Source organism: Pogona vitticeps, chromosome 3, assembly GCF_051106095.1.
Source record: "Pogona vitticeps strain Pit_001003342236 chromosome 3, PviZW2.1, whole genome shotgun sequence".
In the NCBI taxonomy this organism is placed as follows: Eukaryota; Metazoa; Chordata; class Lepidosauria; order Squamata; family Agamidae; genus Pogona; species Pogona vitticeps.
In genome coordinates, this window is record NC_135785.1 from 168696023 (window position 1) to 168718370 (window position 22348).

The 22348-nt window shown below is 39.8% G+C and overlaps 1 protein-coding gene across 3 annotated transcripts in view; it reads right to left on the reverse strand.

The window, feature by feature from the left end:
- Nucleotides 1-22348, reverse strand: part of SLC5A7 (solute carrier family 5 member 7) — a 56059-nt gene that overhangs the window by 8365 nt on the left and 25346 nt on the right. For 2 of the 3 annotated variants that reach the window (XM_072994539.2, XM_020784044.3), the window contains exons 3-9: nt 18835-19060; nt 10557-10670; nt 9147-9302; nt 5465-5613; nt 4016-4159; nt 3086-3239; nt 2022-2239 (exon numbers count right to left, since the gene is read on the reverse strand). In XM_072994539.2, the coding sequence (XP_072850640.2) occupies nt 2022-2239; nt 3086-3239; nt 4016-4159; nt 5465-5613; nt 9147-9302; nt 10557-10670; nt 18835-19012 (1113 nt within the window). In that variant the 5' untranslated portion in view covers nt 19013-19060. Of the gene's footprint in view, nt 1-2021; nt 2240-3085; nt 3240-4015; nt 4160-5464; nt 5614-9146; nt 9303-10556; nt 10671-18834; nt 19061-20288; nt 22127-22348 lie in introns of those variants that run through there. The other variant, XM_078390249.1, reaches the window with a different exon arrangement.

Genomic DNA, 22348 nt, shown 5'->3' on the forward strand with positions numbered 1-22348 from the left:
GAGAGCTGAGCAGTCAGGGCTTGGAAATGTTGGCACTGGATAGGGATTTGGGGAGTTACTGTTTTTTTTTTTTAGGTAACCTGTTCAACCTCTGAAAATATGCCTGAAAAATATTACGTAGTAGAAGGGTTGCCATAAGTTACATTCGCCTTGACAACATGTAATTAGATTATTAGGTCCTTTCTGGTAAAAAATAACATCACAGAGTAGACGAGGAAATGGAATATTTGAGAAGTATAATATACACACATCTCTCAATGCATATAGAAAAATTTCCACCTGGTCTCTTTCTCCCTTCAGAGGCTTTTAGTTTGAGGAAAATTCAAATATTCAGTTATGCCCTCTTCAGCTTTCTAAAATGGTATAATTCTATGCAGAACGGGACCTTAAAAATTAAAAAGAGGTCGAATTGGTATCATCCCCTGCTTATCAGTGATACATATTTTTTTCTGCTCAGACAGTTTGGGGAAAAATGACCTTTCTGGCGATGTACCTGCCTGTTTCAGCACATCAGTCATAGAAACACCTAGCCTCTTTTGATCCACATCTGCATCTGACTGTGGAGCCAGGCAGGAGAATGGGCTAAAATCCCATGAAGTTTCCTTAGAGCATGCTCAAAAGTATCATCTCCAGGTATGAAACGGGCCAGACGGATTATCTTTAATGCCCAAAGCATGCCTTTTTATATGCAGGCAATATTTTACTTGGTACGAATAATTTGAATGTAGCAAATTGTCACTGTTTGGCATAAATTTGATGGGGGGGGGAAGCTGAAATTCCTGTATTGCATTCTAGATTGTTCCTGCCGTCTGCTCAGTGACAGACCATGGCTTTATATATATATAAAACACAAGCTAAAACAAAGACCCTTCTTTAGAGCATCCATTGGACTTAACGGTTTTCTGTTTCACAACTGACAGTGTTAAAATGTCATATCTGAATGGAGTGATTATGGAAATAGAAGAGTTTGGGTGTCATGAAGGGGCAGTAAACAGTTCATAGTTTCCTTTGATATTATTAGGGGATTTTCTGATTTATGTGCCACAAGAACTTGACTGAATTTGGATACTATGTACCTATGTAAATAACACAAACAAACAAATAAACATGTACTCATGGCTAAACTGCAGTATGACCTGAGTTTGATCCTGGGCGCCGGTACCTGGATTGAGGTTGACTCAACCTTCCATGGTCAGTAAATTGAGTACCCAGCTTGCTGGGAGGGAGGTAGTGTGTATCATGCAAAACTGAATTGTAAACCACCCTGCTTCACTCTTCTCTTTCTTCATAAATAGAACCTGGGAAGATCTTTTGCAAACAACCCACAAACTGGGGAGAGAAGCCCACAAAAGTAGGTGGGGATAACTTCTTATTTCAGGGCTTTGTGTGGCTGAAAAACAATGGAATGCTCCAAGGACACGCAGATTGGTAGACTTCGGTCTGCTAGTAGAGTTCTGGGTGATTTGTGATAGATGGGCTTCTGACTCCCAGTAGTATGTGAATAGCAAGCAAAACGAAAAGTTTCTCTACAATAAAACCTCCCTGTTGCTCCTTACCTTGTGCTTCACAAGATATGGTGCATCATTATTGGTCAGTTTGATCCTTTGTGTATCTAGCCTTGATCTATAGTAACTCTGACATAGGATTGTATTTGAATACAGAGATGGGAAATATTACCCTTTTTTTAAGACCATAGTTCCCAAATTTCCATAACCAGCACAGGCATTAGCAGATTAGCATTGGAATGCTGGGGGTTCTTTAATTACTCAGGACATGTCTCACAAAGTCTAGCAGGTAATTAACTCCATTACACATGCGCCCATTCACACACAGTTTTGCACAGGGTTTTGATTAGTAGCCCACGAGAATCACATAAAACTCAAGATTGATCCCCCAAGCCAAAATCTGCCCATCCCAGCAACACTCCTTCTTTCCTTTACGTGTTAAGAATGTCACCAACTACCAACTATGGCACTATTGCCATCTCCCACCACAAAACCCCTGTTGCAATTTACTCTTACACTTTGCCGGAATGAAAGTTGGTAAATATTCCGTGCAAACATGGAACTTGCTGATAAGATGGAAGAGTCAGCAGAGGACATAACGGCAGCAGACACTGCCCCGAGGCCAAAAAAGGAGATGTACACTGGGCAGAGATACTGAAGGACTATGGGCAAAATCATGTCAGCTTCATTTGCTGACTTGGGATCCAGGCCTTCATAATCAGTTTGGTTCCAATCTGTAATACAAACATGCAGGAATTATTAAGTGCGCTTCATAGAAGGAAATTCAGGCTTCTGCACCAAGCTGATCTTGATTTCGGAAATCAACATAAGTTATGTTTTTAAAGAAGAACAAAAGTGCATATGGCTAAAGTTTTGAATGAGATCTAGGAAGAACCAAGTCCAGCACTCCTACTAGTTGAGTGGAAAGTCAAAATGCTAGCAAGAAAAATAAACCAGTACTTCTGGATTGCTGGAAATCTTGTCCAGCACTCCCCCTCCCCTGTATTAAAACTTTGTATGGCATTAGTCACTGACTTTTAGGTTGATCTCTTGAACTTCAGGGCATTTTAGTTGCTGTTTATAAAACAACATATAAAATGTAAAGGCACATTTAAGACAACATGCAGGTTGACCTTAAACCTCAGTGGAACGCCTTGTCCAGTGGGCTGTCTGTCTGTTACGTGAAATGATTATATATCACATATGCTCATCTTCCCACACTGCTTGTCAAAAGGCACTGTATATACCATGATTACCCGCACATTAGGAATTTCCGATTTCTCATATACAGTATTCTAAACTAAATCAAGATTCCCCATAAAACTAAAAGAGACATTTTTGAACACATATTTTAACATCACTAAAATCATGTACCCTAGAGCAGGAGCAAGGAACATCCACCTCCAACCTGCTTTTCTAGCTACAGTCAAGGCATAATCCCTTATTATTGGTGAGGCTGATGGGAGTTGAAGTCCAAACCATCTGGACCATTCAAAGTTCCCCAAGTCCTCCTCTAGGTTAATTTTCTTTTCTTTAGTATCCGCTGTTTCAAGTTAAAAGGATCTGGAGACTCAGTGTACCTGTTGATGCTCCAACTGCACCAATAAGTATTGCAGGCAATGCCATCAAAAGACATCCAAAAGCTGCAAGGAGGGATAGCACTTGAGCATACACAGCAGAGGAAGAAGAGAGGACGCGCTGGAAATACGCTTGCCAGGGGATTCCTCCAAAGATCTGCAAAGAACAGGAAGTGACCTTTGCATTATTCCTGGCTCAGGGAGGCATGGCTACGGTCACTTTAATACGTTCCAAGTCTGACTTTTTGCTGCAGCCAAATGATTGGTAGCTCCTGAAGAGAGGCCCAGCCGGCCCATAGCCGGTTTTCCTTCTTCTAGGAAGAGGGGTTTTCTCATAGAGGGACCCCTGCACAAAATACTCCAAAAGCTACAGCGTCACATGCTGGTTTTGGATCTTCTGTGTCTCAGTCCCACGCTCCACCTGATATACCACTGTCCATATAGCTTGATTCCAAGAGGTTGGAATGGGCATGAATTTCACGTGGTTTGTTTTTAAAAGAGAATTCCCCCAAACTCCCAAATGTCTTCATGGACTAGATGGAAAGAATTTGAAGCCAAATGAAAGTCAACCTGATGGCCACTGAACTGCAGGGATATGAGTGCTTACCTTTTGAAGTTGAGCTTCAAATCCCTCTATATTGAACTCAATTTGAATTATCACACACTTCCCCTCCCCATGAGGCCCTCCTCATTTTTAACTATATTTTTTAAAAAACACATTTTTTGTGGCCTGATCCTCTGAATACTCCCAGCAAAGATGTTTCTCCTGCTTTTTTTAGCCAATTCTCTAATAATTAGAAAACTGAAGTGATTCATTAAGCATATGATTATTCAGTGATAACGCTTTGAAGTCTAACCTTGTCACCATTTTTGAATTTTGCAGAATAAATCAGTGAGAGGTGACAGGCCATAGCCTCTCACAGAGATACTTACCAGTAAGGCGAAATTGTCAAACCATGTGAAGAGGTCAAGTGTTTTAATTGATCCAAGCCAAGGTTCTTGGTATACTTCATGTACAGCAGTGTACCCAATATCTGTTACTGCAGGATGGGACATGGCAAATGGAACGCTGATCCACTGTAGTAAAAAAGTGAAAAGTAAAAATAGGCCTAAAGATATGCAACAATAATATTTGATGCAGTTATATGTTGTTTAGCAGTTCACTAGTTCCAAGATGTGGTTCTGCTGAGGAAACACAGAAGGCACCAGGATTTCTTGCCACCAAAATTTAGTACACACACACAAACACACACACACACACACACACACACACACACACACACACACACAGAGAGAGAGAGAGAGAGAGAGAGAGAGAGAGAGAGAGAGAGAGAAACCATTGAGTAGTGTGGGGACATCAAATAAATATATTGCTTCAACAATATTTTCTGTGTTTTGTAAGCTGAGCTGTTAGGGCAAGGACACAAATTGGTGTGTTTTAATAAAATGGATGAGGGCTTGAATGTCTAAATGTTGGATTTACCCCATTATCTTCATATGTTTTGCGGCACAATCTGTCTGGAAGGTTACAAGCTGCCAACCCTTGAGTTGAGGTAATAGAGACCCAGAGCTAGGAACTAGAGTCAGAAAACAAAGGCGTAATTTGCTTCAGCAGCCACATTGTGTAAACAGAAATCATGAACAGCATTCATTACTGTAGAGCATCCTTAAGGTTTCAGAGAGGGAAAAAGGTCTTTTCAGCCAAAAATTGGTGATAGTCTGAGGATGGGCAGAATGCTGCCGGGGAAATGTCACTGGTCTCTAGGAATTTTTTAAAATGCTCCAGAAATCCTGCATGTATTTCCCTTGAGTTCCATCTTCTCATAATTTGTTTCCAACTTGTATTTCTGGGAGAATTCTAATGGCATTTGGAGGTAGAAGCCTAAATGGTTTTGGTGTGCATGTAATGATGATTCCCTCTTTATAGCAGTTAAGAAATTGGTAGCAGGCGGAGGGGAGGGGAGGCAGCCTTACCATTCGGTAAATGGGACAGCTGCCTCAGGCAGCACATGCTGGGCTGCTGTGGGGTGGTGCTGGTGAGAGAGCAGTGGGAAAATATAGGGAGAAAACTTCATCCTTCTCTGATCAATAGGAATGGGTTTAATGTGTGGAATATACCAACAAACAAGAACCAGTTGCATTGGTACACCCTACAGATAATACAGGCACAGCAGCAACTACAAGAGTTGACTGAGAGGGACATTCTCTTCCTCCTCCTCCTCTTCTCCTTTCAACACAGCCATTCAGCATCTTTCTCATACGTTAGGTCTCAATGAAGCATCTGCTTCCTATGTTTAGACCACCTTGGCTTTATCAATAGAATATGTATGTGCATATGTACATGCACTGTATGGATGTACACAGGCAGAGATAAAGACTTACCAGGCCTATGAATATGCAGAACAGCTGGACCACATCTGTGTAAGCAACTGAATAAAGACCTCCCACCAGTGTATAGAGAACTGCAATTAGGGCAGAAATAACAACTGAAATATTGACGTTGATGTCAATGATCACACTTATGGTGGCACCTGCAAAAGAGAGATGAGGATTGGAAAAGGAAAAAAAAAGATATTGGTCTACCTTATTGCCATTTCAGTACATTTTTACATGATTGCTCATCTTCAGATTTCACCTGTTTTAAAAGCAGTCTGTATTTTTCTGAGAAAGTAAAGAATTACGAGGATTAAGGCAGACTCCCTAAAAAGCCTAATCTGCACTGTGTTTTTTCTGAATTCTGATGTGCACAAACTCTTTGTCAAGTGGATGCCTCCGGAGAAGATCTCTTATGAACACGGCTGCTGTGATGTGTGGTATAGACCATCAGGAGGATCTTTCACATCAGAGCACTCCCAAACCTTGGCCAAGAGTTCAACCTGGAACATGCAGTACACATTCTGTTGGCCAGGCACAGAGGTTAGAAAGGTTATCTTTTTGGACTACAACTCCCAGCCTCCTCCAGTTGTCCATGCTGCTTGGGGAACTCTGAGAGCTATAGTTTTAAAAAGTAACTTTCACAAGCTTTAGTCATGCAGCACAGCCATTGCCCTGCATCACTATTCCAAGGCATCATGATGCTATGGAAGAAGCTCCCTGCAATGTGGCCTGAGGTGTCATCAACACGACAGAGGCAACAAATACATCATGGGGCTGAAAGAAAAAAAAGAAAGAGGGAAAAGGGAGTTCTGTGGGAAACTTTCTAACCTGGGATTAGAAAATAATGATGCCACTCATATAGCTGAAACACCTTACAGTAATATTAAAGACAAATGCAGAAGCAAAATGTTAAAGTTATAAACATAGAGATAGGCCTGGAGTCATACAGAGCTGCACATCCAAAATCCTGCCCATTTTTGAAATAGAGTACAAGAAGGCAGATATTATATGCCCCTCTTTCGCCTTGCTCAGATTTCTCCCATGGTGTGGGATTAGAATCGTGTTTCCTCAAGGAGGCAGAAAGATGGGTGGGATGGAATGAGAGGGAAGAAGAGGCTACAGACAGGACACAGAGCCGGCGGGAGGTCACCTCCCAGCTCGCTTGGTCCATAAGCCACTACAGGAAAGGACTGCAGGAGGAAAGTCTTGTCCCCTATTGCCTTGAATGACTCAGAGGAGGGTGGGAGGTGGGTGGAATGAGGGTAGAAAATCCTTCCTGAATTGTGATTTGATACCTCCAGATGCCCCATCTACTCTTCTGCCAGAAAGAGAGAAAAAAAGAAACAGCTAACTTGTAATGATCTTCGGTGAGTCTAGAGAGCTATTTTCCAGGAAAGTGATACTTCTGTGACACCCCCCGCCCATGTTTTTAAAAAACCAGAGAGTCCTCACATAACAGCACTGGGTAAGCTGATTCATAGACGGGGGTGCATAACTTGGTTTCTGGCTATTCAAGGGCTGTAGTCTACACATGATGCATACATTCAGTCTGTAGCATTAGATTTGTTTAGGGTTTTAAGAACATCTGCACGTGCCCATTCAGGTGGCATCCTCAGGGCAGAACTTGGAGCCTAGGGCCCCACTCAGCACAACTGACAGGTGGACCCCCAAACACAGCAGGGCTGACTTTGAAGAAAGTGGGTTACTGCACATTTCCACCAAATACCCTCTGTATGTATTTTCCCATAAGACCATGCATTCCAACAGCACACACGCACTAATTGAATTATTGCCCCTTTCTTGTATCGGAAGGCTCACAGAGAAAGCTTAGGCTCTGATATGCCGCTCTCCATGGTCCTACTTCTCAGTGTATTTCAGCCACTCAGTGCTTTGCCTTAACATTTGTAACAGAGATTGCTCACTTAAACGCTAGTCTGTATGCTGTCTTTTCGTGAGCATAACAGGTTTAAAAGGAATTCACAAAGCTGGCTTTCTCCTTGTGAAACGCCACAGATAACCTTCTCTTAAAAGAAAGCAGATATTTCAAAGTACCTGGAAGTTGTTTAAGCTGCTCAGCTTCCAGCTCCTCAGCATGGAGTTTATTCTTAGACTCTTGAGCATTTCCAATAAAATTATGGTTAAAAGCTCCCCATTGCTTTCCAGCTAATCAGAGCACAGCTGGAGTTGTGATTTGGTTTTCTAAATTTCATTTTAAAAAGACTTTAAAAAAGCTTTCTGTGTGCAGTTGTGTGGGGTGAAAAACAAAAAAACACCCAATAGCAAAAGCTGCTAAGACAATGTTTGGAAACACATTTTTTGCTGTTACTGGGCACAATTCAAACGGCTGGCTTTGACTTGTAAAACCTTAAATGCTTTGGGTCCAGGCTATTTTAGGGGCCCAATCCCCCATGTGATTTTGGGAGAAGGTCTCAGACCCATTGCTTTCATGGACATGCCTGGTGTGGAGATGAGAGTGGGACTTCATGAGGGCAGCTCTCAGGCTCTGGAATTCCCTTCCAACCAAGCTGGCCCCCTCTTTGATATCCTTTAAGTAGGCTTTTAATAAGAAAGGTGCTGCTAAGGGAAAGGTTTTAACAGGGCCATTGCCTTTTTTAATATTTTTAAATGTATTTAAAATAATTTAAAGGACTGTTATTTAGTCCCTTTTAAAGACTGATTTGTTTAATTGTTTTTCATCATCACTTTATCATCATTGGCTGAAATCCTGTTGCTTAAATCACTACCATCACATGCCTGCGAACACAACCAAGTAGTGGCCAAATGCATTGCTGGCATATATTTGGGCCCACAATAACCATCCAGAATGATCACACACTTCAGATACACAGGGTTTGGATATATGCTGCACAAACCCAATCGGCTTCTGGACAATAAATATATAATTCTAAAGAATCAAACAGCATTTCAAAATCTGCATAATCCTTCACATGGTTTGTTCAGACAGATCCGTGCTTGTAGTACAGTACAATGATTTTTTAAAAAAATCTCAGCTATGGTCATCATACTATATATACAAATGAGAAGATACATTGGCTTTTGTGATTTCAGGGTTTTGTTACAAAAATGGAATGGCTTAAGATTAACAAATACAGTTGCGAGTCCAACATAATCACTAGCAATCTCTTTAAGTTAGAGAACTGGTAGAACTAAAGCCTTTTGTGATGAATCTCCTCAAATGTTTCTGTAAATACCAGGATGCCTGACACTGCTCCACAACTGACAATCAGTTTTCTGACAAACAAGTGGCACCATGTTTTTGTGAACTTCAGTCTTGAACAGGCTGTTTAATATTTTTTGTATTACTTGACTACCCATCAGCATGCATTTTATATATTTTCAATTCAATATTTATACCCCACCTTTCTCTTAAAAAGGACCCAAGGGGGCTTACAGTATTCAAAAACATCCATGTGCTTGTAAATACATACACTTACTGGTAGCTTGCGGTCCACGTGGGGGGGGGCACAGCCCATTGTATCTTATCGGGGTGAGGTGCCTCCTTTGCTCAAAACATGGTTTGGCCCCAAACTCATCTCTGGGTCTGGTCATTCCTTGTTTATGCTGTGCCTGTACTGATCAGCTATTCCCACTCCCAAAATGCTTGTCCAGAGACTAGCAGTTGGCCATCTCTACTTCATTCAATGAGATTGTTCTCAGCACTCCTTACCTAATGCAGAAAAGATGGCTGCAGCCCAGAACATTTCACCCATCAGAGCAGGTATGAAGATGAGCCCTCCCATCCGTTTTCCATATATCTGCTGAAAAGGGTCCAACATGGTCACATAGCCTTTGGAACGCATGGGTTTTGCAAAGAACAAGCCACCTGAAATATCAAACACCAAAAAACTAATAAACATAAAAAAAGAGGAAGAGCTCTCATGGGTTGTCTGGTCCAACGTAACTTTATTCTTCAAGACTCAGTCTAAACCAATGGTTGTACATGAAGCTATTTCCCCATTGTGGGATAAATGTTTATTTTCCTTAAAAAATCTGCAAAACTTTTCCAGGCCATAAAATCATGATTTTGTTTGCCAGAACAAATGAGACACCTTTTTATGTAAATGGGATTGAAATCCCACACTCATGCAACGCTATGGAACAATCTCTTTGCTAAGGACTATAACATTCATATTATATTCAGCTGTATAGACTAGAACTTTAAAAATAAAAAAGGGAATCAGCAGAGCACTTTAAAGACAATATGAAATAGAACAGTCTGGATTCTTGTGAATTCCCAGTTTAGTACAGTCACCCGATTCAATGGTGCTTATTATTATTTTTCATCTAATGTTTGATAGATGCATGGTTTATTAATGGACCTAGAGGGGGGCTGTACCCCCCAAGTGGGGAGTGAGGTACCCTCTCACTTAATCTATGAATTGCTACTGGCAGCTCATAACAAAATTACATTTGTGGGTATCTAGCATGGATCACGGCTTTTGTTGTTACTGTCTATAATAAAACAAGCTGTCCAATGCTTTGTCACCAACCCTTACTGCAAATAAATGGCAATACGATCATGGGAATGGTTGTTATTGTGAAGTGCTGTCACTGTCAGCCGACTATCAATGGAATGCTACTCATCAATACGAATGTGCTAGGGTAAAAGCAAACATCCAATAGCTTCTGTGTAAACTTACTGGGAGCAGAGCCAGTTAGTCATAACTCACATAAAACCTGTTGATTTGAATGGGTCAAATCATGATATTAAGATTGCATTAAACGCAAAAGATGATATAATTTCATTAAATGCCCACATCCCTGAAGCTCCTTCTGTTCTTAAGACAAACAACAACAGAAACACCAAGCAGCAGCAACATGTGATGTAGTGCTTGTCTTTAGCATCTTAAATAGAGGCCAGTGGCACACTGCTCTGCAAGCTATCTATCTCCTTTCTGGTGCTCATCCTTCCCTCTTCCCAGATATTCACCATAAAAAAAACACTAAGGGGGCAGTCAACCAAGCAGTTCTTTGGTCTGTGGGTTCAGTGAAATGATTAACCTTGACTGCCTTATGTTTTAACATTGCTAGTTTGATGAAGATCATGCTATGTGCCGCCTTCATAGCATTAGCTTACCTACAACCAGGCTAAGAGAATATCCAATGGGTGCCTGGGCCCAGGCCATCCCATAACCTGGGAGGTATACTGCCTCAGCCGTCCCATTTATGTAACCGCCTCCAACCCAGGTAGCTGAAGAAGAAACAGAGAATTACCTTGAAGTGCATAGCAGACGAGGAAAGACAACCAACATACTACTAATAGAGAGTAACAAAGATGGTATACAATCACTCCTGACTGAAGAAGCGACTAGGATGAATAGTGAAATGTTTCAACCGAACAAGAAAGAAGTCCTGTTACCATGACTCAACTTCCAGATAACCTCACCTGGATTACTGAGAATCTTGATAAATCACGCCTGAGCTACGTTTTTGATTAAACTGGTGAGCTTTTAATATGCCAATTTGTATTAGACACTGATGGTGAAGTAGATTTATCCAGGGGAAGGTAACTGTGGTCCTCTAGATATTCTTTGGACACTACAACTCCCACAGCCCCTCACCAGTGGTAATGATGATTGGGGCTGATGGGAGTTGTAGTATTAAAAGCTCCCGGAGGGCCACAGTTACTTTCTGCTGATGAAGTTATTCTAAAGAAAAGTAACAGAGAGAATGAGAGAGTGAGACAATATAGTAAGCTCTAACAGTGCCATAACCCATCCAAATGTTACCCTTTACTCTTCTGTTTTTGTGTAAACATGTTTCTGTGTTAAGCTATGTATAAAATCTTGCCATTAGAAATGGCAGTGTCTCTCACATAGCTCCCTCCTGAGCAGCTAATGAGCTGATGCATAGCAGCATCTCCATCTAGCAGAGAACAAGGAAGACTCTGAGGCATCTCGAGGACACCAAGACATTAACATTCAAGCTGGGAAAATAGTCCTGCTGACAACCATTTGATGGAGTGTTTTTCTTCATTCTACAGAGCCTGTTAAAGTTCATCTTAAAAATTGAATGCTTTTGGTAAAAGTCTTGGTTATACTGGCTATAGGCCAATTTTTTCTTAAAAGAAATAAGCAACCCACCAGTTTGCCTTCTCTTCTCTATCTCCTCTTCCCACTCTCTCCACCAATTTGTATGTGGGGAAATTTGTCAGGCATAAATCCCAGTTTGGAATTTCTTTAAAGAAACCTTGACATTCCCCTCAGGTTTAATAAATCAGTCTTGCAAATTTTTTTGCAAGCTGTACTAAAGGCTGAATCTAGACATAGTCATTCTCATAGTTCACCCAATGAAATCAATGGGAGAAGTGAGTCATGACACCCCTCTTGAATCTTATGGATTTCTATGGGTCTCCTCTATATATGACTAAATCTATATCTAATCCTACATTGCAAACACACAACAGTAAGATTTGATAAACCTTTACACCGTATCTGCTACAGCACTGGCTCAATACCACTGTAATTCCATGTGAGATTTTTGTTAATTTATCAGCATTTCTAAAAAATGCTTGTACCTTAAGAGTTAAGCCATCCTCCCCATGCACAATGGGTCTCACCTGTTCTCCCCCTCTCCCCAGCTGTCTTCACAACAATTTAATAGGATAAGAAATTAGATTGCAGATATTTATTGTCTTTGGCACACTGTATTCTTGAGTACTCGTCAAGGGCAGCTCATTGTGCAGGAAGGGCACCTTCACCCTGAGATTGTGGGGTGAGATACCCTGCTTTGTTTAGAGCATGAGCTTCTGGCATGAGTATCGATATGATATTCTGAAGATCTACAATGAGATCTCCATCTTCATTGACTGTCAATTATGTCCTCCTCTGACTTTTTATTTATTTATTTATTTATTTATTTTATTTCTATCCCGCCTATCTGATCATATTAGACCACTCTAGGCGGCTTACAGTAAAAACAACAATGTAATTTTAAAACTTTACAGCAGAAACTTAAATAAAAAAATAATAATAATAAAGAACAGAATAAGAAAAAAGATCGTCAAGGGTTTTCTGTTGGGAAGGCCCGCCTATACATCAATGTTTTTAGTTGTTTCTTAAAAATGCCCAGAGAGGGAGCCGCGCGAATCTCAGGGGGCAAGTTGTTCCAAAGGCGAGGAGCCACCGCCGAGAAGGCCCGGATTCTGGTCTTTTCCTTTTGGGCCTCTCTCGGCGTTAGGCTCCTCAGCCTTATCTCCTGGCTCGCGCGAGTGACACGGGTAGATCTAGATCTAGTTTTCAGTTACTTTTATCTCCAGCACCATTTCTGCCTTTTCTGAGTTTTGGTGACGCATGTCCTTCTTTTGGTGGCATATAAGTGAATCCCAGTGAGTTTTCCAGGCTGAGCAGGAATTTGAACCAAAGTCTCCTGACTCTACTTTGACTCCCTGTGCATGACACCACTCTGTCAGATGATATCTTTAATAATAATCATCAAATGTTGTCAAGTCAATTCCAACTTATAGTGTCCCTTTTCACAGTTTTTCCAGGTCCAGAAGACACTCTGGGACTGTGCAGCCTGCCCAAGGCCACACGGGCTGGCTCTTCCCCTACGTAGAAGGCACAAATCAAATTTCCAACTTCTGGCTCTGCAGCCAGATACCTAAACCACGTAGCTATCCAGGCAGCAAGTGATCCCTTTTCTAGAACAATAACATCTCAAAACCAGAGTACATTTTGAGTCCTGCAGAAGTCTTCATCAGGCTGGCTTGGGGAAAAAACCCTCCCAAAAATATTTTTTGTCAGATATTGTGGTTAGGCTATTAAGAGTGATTATTCTATAAAGGTAGTTCTTTGTGCAGAACAGAGGATTTGATTGTAAATATATCTAATCAGCCCTCTTTCATTTTTGAAATAAATGTATGGGGGGGTCATTTTGTAAGAAAACTGTAGTGGCCTCTGTTAATTTCTTTCTATATGTATTCATCTCCAATAAGCTGCAAAAAATACAAGGCACAGAGAGTTATTAAACATATGCCTTATTTATTTATTTGTTTGGTTGTTTGGTTGATTGATAGATTTACTGTATATCCCAACTTTCTCTCAATGCTTTGTCCTAAGATGGTTGCCTAGTTACAATCTGGTGTAATATGGTGAGCAGTAGGATACTTCCACTTAAATTAGAGTAATAATATCTAATTGTAATAATATTTGCCTGTAGTATTTTAAATTAGCATATGCATGTTTCATGCAAAAATATCCTCCTTTTTGTGAAGAATTTCTCTCCTTTGGGTGTTCCATATCCTTCTTTTTCCAACAAAGCATGGGCTCCTGTATTTCTGAAGCATGGTTGATGGCAACACACAAGAGGACTTTCTTGGTGGTACCCTGTACGTGGAATTCCCAGTCCTGAGTGGTTAAGCCAGAGCTTTAAAAAGTTAGAGCTTTTCTTGTAAAAGTTAGAGTCAGCTGGCTGGATACTGGCTACCATTCACGGAAGTTTAAACCAAATGTAACTTGTTAGTCTTTAAGGTGCTGCAAGACTGCTTGTTTTTGCAATCTAAATACAGCAGGACCCAATTACCCACTGGGGGGGTGGGTTTCAAGCCCTCCTGGCAGATGCTGAAAAAAGTGAATTATAGACAAGACTATTTTAATTTTTTAACTTTCATTTTTAGAAATATATATTTCTATGGTTTTTCTTTTAATATTTTCAATATTTTCAGACCATGAAGAAATGAATCCGCAGATACTGATCCTGTGGATAAAGGAGTCCTACTGAAATTACTTTTCCAGGGTCTTGGCTAAGCTATCTTCCTCTTCAGTTGTGCTCTGCTAGTAAGTGACGATGTTTTTTTTAAAGCAAGCTTTTGTCCCAGTTGTTGTTTGGTGCTTAATGGCTGGTCCTTTGAAGGGTTTTAATGTTCGTTTGCTCCTCCTCCTGCTTTTAGTTTGTTAATGTGTTTTCTTCTTCTATATTTTTATGCTTTGCAAGTCACGGGGAGGAACTTCTTTCTGGAGAGGTTAAAAGTGGAATAATTTTAAACCATTTTTTTTTAATTGTCATAACTGAGTCTTGCACTGGTTGAGATCCATCATTTAACCTTATGAGTTGCTTTCCTTGCACGGTCCTTCTGCTGTTGCTTGCTGGCAATTGTCCCAGTGTTTAGTCCATAGAGACTCAGATCAGCTGCACGTGGCTCAGCAATGAGAGCACTGAACTATGGATTTGACTGGACAACATCATTTTTGATATGCTTAATAAACAATCCATTAGTATTTCTGATTACTTCCTTAAGACTTTTAAATAATTACTTATTCAGAATTCATAAATACAGAGCTTGGAATTGCTCTATATACTTGTATATCTCAAGAAGGCTTTGGGGGTATGGGAGGGATACAAACAATGACCTGTCAACTAGCAGCAATTTGCATCTGCAGTTTACACCACTGCTGTAACTAACCAAGAGTTACTGTAACTGTAACTAACCCAGTTACTATAACTAGTTACTAGTAACTTACTAACTGTAGTTACTTTTGGTTACTTGCTGTAATCAAAAGTTACTACATTTGCCTGATGTAGTAAAAAACTGCATTATTTTGTGTGTGTGTGTGTGCGTGTGTGTGCGCGCGCTATGTGCTGTCAATTCACATCCAACTTATAGCAACTCAGGGTTTTCAAGACAGGTCAGATATTTGAAGAGTGGTTTTTAGCATTGTTACCTCCTGGGTTTCTATGGAAGAGCAGGGATTCAAATCCAGGTCTCCTGCATCAGTTTATCACCCCCTCGCTAGTTACCACAACATTGTGCTACTATCTGCTAATAATGGCACTATGGCTATAAGGAAAATGTGAAACCAAATATGGGTTTACAGAAACTGTAAGATATATTTGCTATTACTTCAGTACAGTCCTTGTGTTTTGGAGAATAAAAACTATGCACAAAGACTTTTCAGTATATCCCCATGTATGGGAATGATGAGCAATCTCACTTCTATAGGTGTCGTTAAAACAATAACTTCCATATAGAACATGCAAGCAGGTTAGGGGGAGATTAATAGAACCACAATAAAAGAACGAGGGAGAAAACTTCAGGGGAAACGCTCTTTCCAATCAATCACCTCAGAACATGTGCCTTGGGCATGCTATTCAAAATGGGGAAAAGGAACAGGATATTCTAGAAAATGACCTGGCTAAACAGGAGTACTCCTCACTAAAGTATTGTATTGTAGACTTATCATGTATTTGTGTATTACTCATCAACCAACAGTGTTAAACCACAAACTCAGATCACATCCAGTTTTGCTACCTGGCTGAAAACATGGCTAGTATGAATGAACAGATGGATCCTGACATCCGAGTCTCCCTTCAATCAATTTACCCAACTCATTTCTCAGGAATCAGTGGCCTCAAATCAAGGGCCCAGACAGCTTGTTCTCCATAGGAAAACAATTGCTAATGATCTTTTTTATTTTTTTTCCATTCAAAAAAATTTCAGTGGCCAGATTTTCTGAGCAGTATACAAGTAGCTTAAAGTGGTAAAAATAAATCAGTCCGGGATAATACCATAGCAAAACTAGAAACAAAAGATAAAAGGGTGGAGAGCTGAGTTTGCCAAAAGAATTTCCGAAATGCATGCAATGAATATACGAGAGACTGCGTACCACACAATATATTTATGAGACACCGTCTACCTCCTGTGCAACAGTGTCACAGATAAGGGCATGTTGATACATCAGCTACAATTATGCAATAATATATATAAACTGATTTTATATTTCATATATCAACTTTCTCCTTTTACGGTACATATCACTCACAATGCTTACAGTATTTTACAAATGCTTAGTAATAGGAAAGCTATCTGAAGCCTCCTTTTTCTGGGTTTTAAGACTATTATAGAAGGCTGCTTCTGACAGTGTTTTGATTTTAATCTCAGCCAGATTAAGTGCTTTTTTCAAGACCTTTTTATCATAGACTTTTATTTTGAAATAAAATTATAGGTAACAAAAGAGGATTCTGTGAAGATAGCCAAATATGGAAGAAAGCAAAATTACAGATCACGGTGTGTGAAGGGTAAATTTATGAGACAAACAAGTTCAATTAACCAGAGTGCAAGACGAAGCACATGACTGACTGAGTGAGTTTGGATGTGAAGATTATGTAGCTAAATCATAGTCACAACCATATTCAACTAGAATATGATCAGATATTCACTCAGGATCTCGACTTATCCTGGACTTGAGATTTAAACAAAGATTTAAACAAATAGCAAAAAATATGCAATACAAATTAAAATATATTTCATTTTTTTTTCACGTATGTAAGGTAGTGTTCCTACAAATAGTTATGTAGTAATAGCTCCATAGGTTGCAGTAGGTCTGGGCTTGCATACATAGGATATAATTTTTTTTGTGCTGAAATGAAACTGTTTCTTGAATTTGCTTGCACTTTGCGAACACATGTATTTTGCATGGAATTCTTCCTTTTTTAGTTAGATACTTCTGTTAAAATCATACTGTTTTTCCTGTAGCTCATCAGTAGTAATGGAAACCATTTGCCACCATCAACATTTAAGAGTTTAAATATTTATGTTACATAGGTATTTCACAGCAGACAACTAGCATTTCTTTTGGTGAAATTGTCTGCAAAACTCAATTCATTTTCAGGACTGGCAAGCAGTTTTTTAAATAGAATTAAACATAGTTTCTCTTTTAAATTTTAGGAGTTCCCGTCCCTTCTGAGAAAACCATAATCAGTAAATATTTTCTATATTTTAATATCTGCCTATCAAAAATCAGTGTGAAATTATGACATAGTGACACAAATTGTTGTAGGATGGGGATCTTACCAAATAACATCATTTCTTATTTTGCATGTATTACCTCAGAACTCCCACCATAAGAACAATTTTTTGAATGTATACTGAATGGCAATCCAATGGGCAAGCAAAGGGGGAATACAAATGGACATTCTTCAAAAGGGAGAGAAAAAAGACAGAATTTTGTATAGTGTAGCTGATGTTCTCAATAATTTTCCATTATGAAGCTCTCATCCTATCTGTAATTGAGTGAAAATTTGATGGAAACTGACAGGAACAGATCAGAACAACAAAATTGTGTCCTTATTTTTATATTAAAATTTAGTAATTTCAATTTCAAAGTTGAAACTACTTCAGGTAGCACTGAAAGATAACTGTCAAATCTGGAACTGAAATGCTTAAGAAGCCTAATCTGTCTTAAAAATGAAGCCCTATAATGAGCAGAGTGGACTCATTTTATATTTAATGGCATTTCTAGACAAATCCTAAATGTCAGTTTGATAACACCTAAAAAGTGGAGTGGCTTGAGGTCCAAGCAGGAGAGGGCACCTCAGCCTGAACGGCGGTCCACTGATTAGGGGGACCGCTGTTCAGATCATAAACCACCAGTGCCTGCAATGGATGGCTTAGCTGTTAACGCTCTAAATATTTTGGTGCATTATGACTCACTATTTGGCCAGTTTGGCCTCTGTGATGTCATCATGGAGTCAAAGAAGCTTGACCCCATTTAAAGGAAAACAAGCCTCCAGGTCTTTGGATGTCAATGCATACAATAATATTAAGGCTATACTCCTGTGCAAAGTTAGCACCACTGCATGGAATGGGACTTAATTCTGCACATACAGGATTTCCTTGCACAACTAAATGGCTGAGCTGCTTTAATGGTCAACATATGGCCTGGAAGGTTTTGTGGATCAGAATACGAAATATTGGATTGTCTGCTTACATAGGGATAGGGCTGGTTCAGTGTATGCCTACTATGACTGAATCCAAATTACAGTTTCATCTGGTTCAAATTAAAGAGTTGTACTTTATTGCTCTTTAACATGAATACTACTTTTATCCTTCTTTGCACATAAACACATTTTGCCTTCATTCTGTGACGTGTACACAATAGATTTTGAAATAAAAGTAAAAATAAATTAATGCTCCACGACAAATTCTTAGGGGTCCATAGAGCATAGGAGTGGTTGACTTCTTTGTTCACCAGTTTTGCAGTGCAATGCAGGAATAGAGAAGTTAAGCAGTGATTCTTTGGATATTAGGTTGGAAAAGTCACTTAATTTGTTAGACAGCTTCTATAATAATGAATAAGGAGGTATATTAAGAAAATCACGGTTGTATATATCAACATTGACTTCTTCATGCTGTATTATTCAGCAAGCCCAGTGGGGTATGAATTTCAAAGCCCAAACCTTTTCTGTGCAAACACTTGGAAGCAACTTGTTGAAGTCTTTCTGACAGAACTATTTATGGAGCATGCAATTTCACTGGATATGATCCGTACAGTTGTGGATTTGCAAAGGGAACGATTATACCCACATGAAACAAATGTGTTCCTTAACTGACAGATAAACGAGAAGGACATACTTACCAGTCATGGTGAATCCACCCACCAGCAAGCCAATATCTCTTCCACCAACTATTATAGCTTCACTCCGATCTCCATCGCTGCCACTGTTTTTGGTTTTCCAAGCAGCCCATATTCCAACAAGAAGGATGGCCAAGTAGAATACAATGATGGCAATCAGCCCTTCCACGTGGAAAGCCATTTTGAAGTCACCACGCTTCTCTGGGCTGCTATTTCATTAACATGAGAGCTAAGGAAAAAGTAACAGCATATTATAAACTCACCAGACAGCAAATGAAACATGTAGAATCCGAATAAAACTGGAACATTTAAAAAAATCCCATTTAACTTTGCTGTTTATCCTGACAGCTTATATAGCCTTTTTAGAAACGTCTTCTTTGTTTCAGACAATCCATATGCCGTTCACAGGAATCACAGAATCTTTGAACAAATATTTCAATCTAACCATCAATCATATGTATATAAAACAATGCACATATATCCCTATGCCTAAAAATCAAGATTTTTCAGTCTTCTTCCAGTTTAAACAGGATGAGCTTATTGAAATGTATTGTTCTACAGGAACTTGGTTTGCTAAATCTGAATTTGGGTTCAAGATCAAAGATTTCTCCATAAAAGTCAAGATCGCTTTTAATCACCCACAATGGTGAATTCTGGAAGACTTTTTAATTAATTGAATAAGGTATTCACTTTTAATGAATTTTTAAAGTTATTATTACTATTTTGAATCCTGTTAAAAGAACAAGTACTAAAAATACAAAAGTGAACCTGCCACTTTTACACATGTAATTTTAATCTCAATGGCATTTCTTTCCTTTGTGCATTATCTTTAGTTTACAATAAAACTCATCCCCTAGAACATTGAAGATACAAATAGAATTCAGCACAGTCAATAGCCATCAGTGAATGATGAGAGAGCAAAAGTATTGCACTCATTTGATGTACTTTAGCCCTGATTTTGTCTGTTCAGAATTTAGTTTTTATTTCACCAATAACCTGAATTTTGTTTTAGGAGAGGACTGCTATTGTGAGTAAAATCCATTGTCTCCAGTCACAACAACATGCACAGAGGGATCTGTGTGACATAAATATTTAAGTTTCCGTAAGAACCAGAGGCAAGTACGATTTAATTAGTGCCGACAGCATGGGCATTCAAGCTAAATTACTAATTTTCTTCTCATCTGACTCCCCATGCCTGATTATTACCTTAGAAATTGATGACCAGTTTTCCAAAGTTCAAGCTTTTAACGCTGGCTGCTGGAGGCAATACATGAGTTTACACAGGCAATTCTTCAACTCTCAGATTAGCTCCAGTAACAAGTTGGATTCATTGTATTACTCCCATCCGAGAAAACCAATTATTCTTCCCTGCATTGTTAGACGAAAGCTCTTCCCTCCCCTCCATGCCCTCTCCCCTTTCTTACCCGTTTTCCTATTCCATCCTGCCCCCAATTCACCTCGTTTCCAGCAGGTTTCCTCTTCTCAGTTCTTCCAATGCACTCTGATTTACTTTCCCTGAATCTGGCATCAAGCAGCTCAATCTCAGCACCTTGTGTTCATCCACAGAGGCAGAGTGTGAGAAGCGGCTTTCCTTTGCTTTAAAGGGACAGGCACATTTGCAAGGAGCTCCAGGGTCTTAAAAGAGCATGGCTCAGACTAAGCAAGAGACACATGTAGGGTTCTGTCCAGCAGAGAAAGAAAAAAGCCCGTGCACCTCACACCAGCTGAAAGGCTGAATCTGCTCTCCACTGTGGAGAGCACAATGAAGAGCCACTTCCAGTGGCTACCTCTCCCCCCATTTGACCCCGTCCCCAATTGCTTTCTGGGACTGTAACTATGGAGGCAGGCAGCCAGGTAGTCAGCCCCACTGGTAAGATTATCTAGTGCTCCTGTCCTTCTAGACGCAATCAGAAGCCGATAAACAAGGTCTCTGGCCAAGATGTACCTGTTTCTCTAGCCCAACACCACAAGTGCAGGAAAGATGCCATTTCCTTCCTCCCATTCCTTGGATATGTTCACTTGGGGGTGGGGGGGCGCTAAGAAATAGTTAATGGATTCAAAAGAAGAGATTCCATTATAAAGGAGTAAGGTGAGGAGACTGCATCCGTCAGAGCTGGAAGAAATGCGTCACGGGGCAGAGAGGGGCCGTGCGGCGGAGGGATGACTCAACAGAGCGTGATCGACTACACAAGAGACAGTGGGGTGAAAGAAAAATGGAGAGGACGCTGAGAGTGAACAGGAGACGTGTTAAGGATGAGCATGAGAGCAAGAGAGCTTCGTGTCCAGGGACAGTTGCTTACTGGGTACCCTGGAAAGGGAGATCACGACGACATGCCAAACACAATAATAGTGGGATCTGTGTTTAGTTGAGCGGCATGGGTGACTTGGAACAGTGTTCCCCAAAATACAAGCATCTTAACTGTTAAATCATAGTAGTTCCATTCAATCCACTGCAAGTGTATTCAGGAGGATTTTAAAAGCCTTTTTAAAGATCACCACTGACATTCCATATTATCCCTGTGAATGTATTTTCCTGTTTAAAAGGTATTGTTTCATTCGAAGCGACCTCCTACAGTTTTATTTTCTTCCCCAAATGCCAGTTTCCAATTTCCTCTGCCAAAAAGACCCATGCACAATTGAGAATGTTTATTGTGCAGTCCATTCTTCTTCCAGTGTCTTATCAAACAGCTGTGCTGAAGTGCAAAGACTAAAATTCTGGGCATACAGTACTTGCACAGGAATGAGCTTCACTGAATGTACTGGGACCTATTTCTATGCACAACCTGGTGCACACGCAAGAGAAAGACCCCTCTAAAATTAATTTCCACTGCCTGGTGGAAATACAACCAATCAGCTTCCACATGGAGGCCGAAGTATGCGATTTCCCTTGGGCATTTTCTAAAGAAAAACCAGCAATATTGTATGGGTTAAATTAGATCTGGCAAGATAATGCTCCATGATAATATAGGGTATGACCACCAGGCCATTAGCTCTCCAGTGAGCAAAAGTGAGCAATCTATTTACATTCAGAATTTGTGGCATCTCTTCCAAAAATGTGATAGATAGATAGATAGATAGATAGATAGATAGATAGATAGATAGATAGATAGATAGATAGATAGATAGATAGATAGACAGACAGACAGACAGATAGATAGATAGAAAGAAAGATAGAAAGATAGAAAGATAGATAGATAGATAGATAGATAGATAGATAGATAGATAGATAGATAGATAGATAGATAGATAGATAGATAGATAGATAGATAGATAGATAGATATTAAGAAATCACAAAATCAGGATGTCACCCTACCTTTATTGGACCATTAAAATAACAAAAAGTGAGCTTTTGAGTCCTCCAAGATTCTTCATGAGGGTAGACATTAAGGAGTTTCTGTTAGGGGGAGAAACAGAAAACCAAGATCTAGCCTTGGTAACATTTAGACTTTTCTGTCACCCCTGCCCCACAGGTTCTGAAACAGCTAATGTGATGAAGTCCATAATGTGATGAATGTC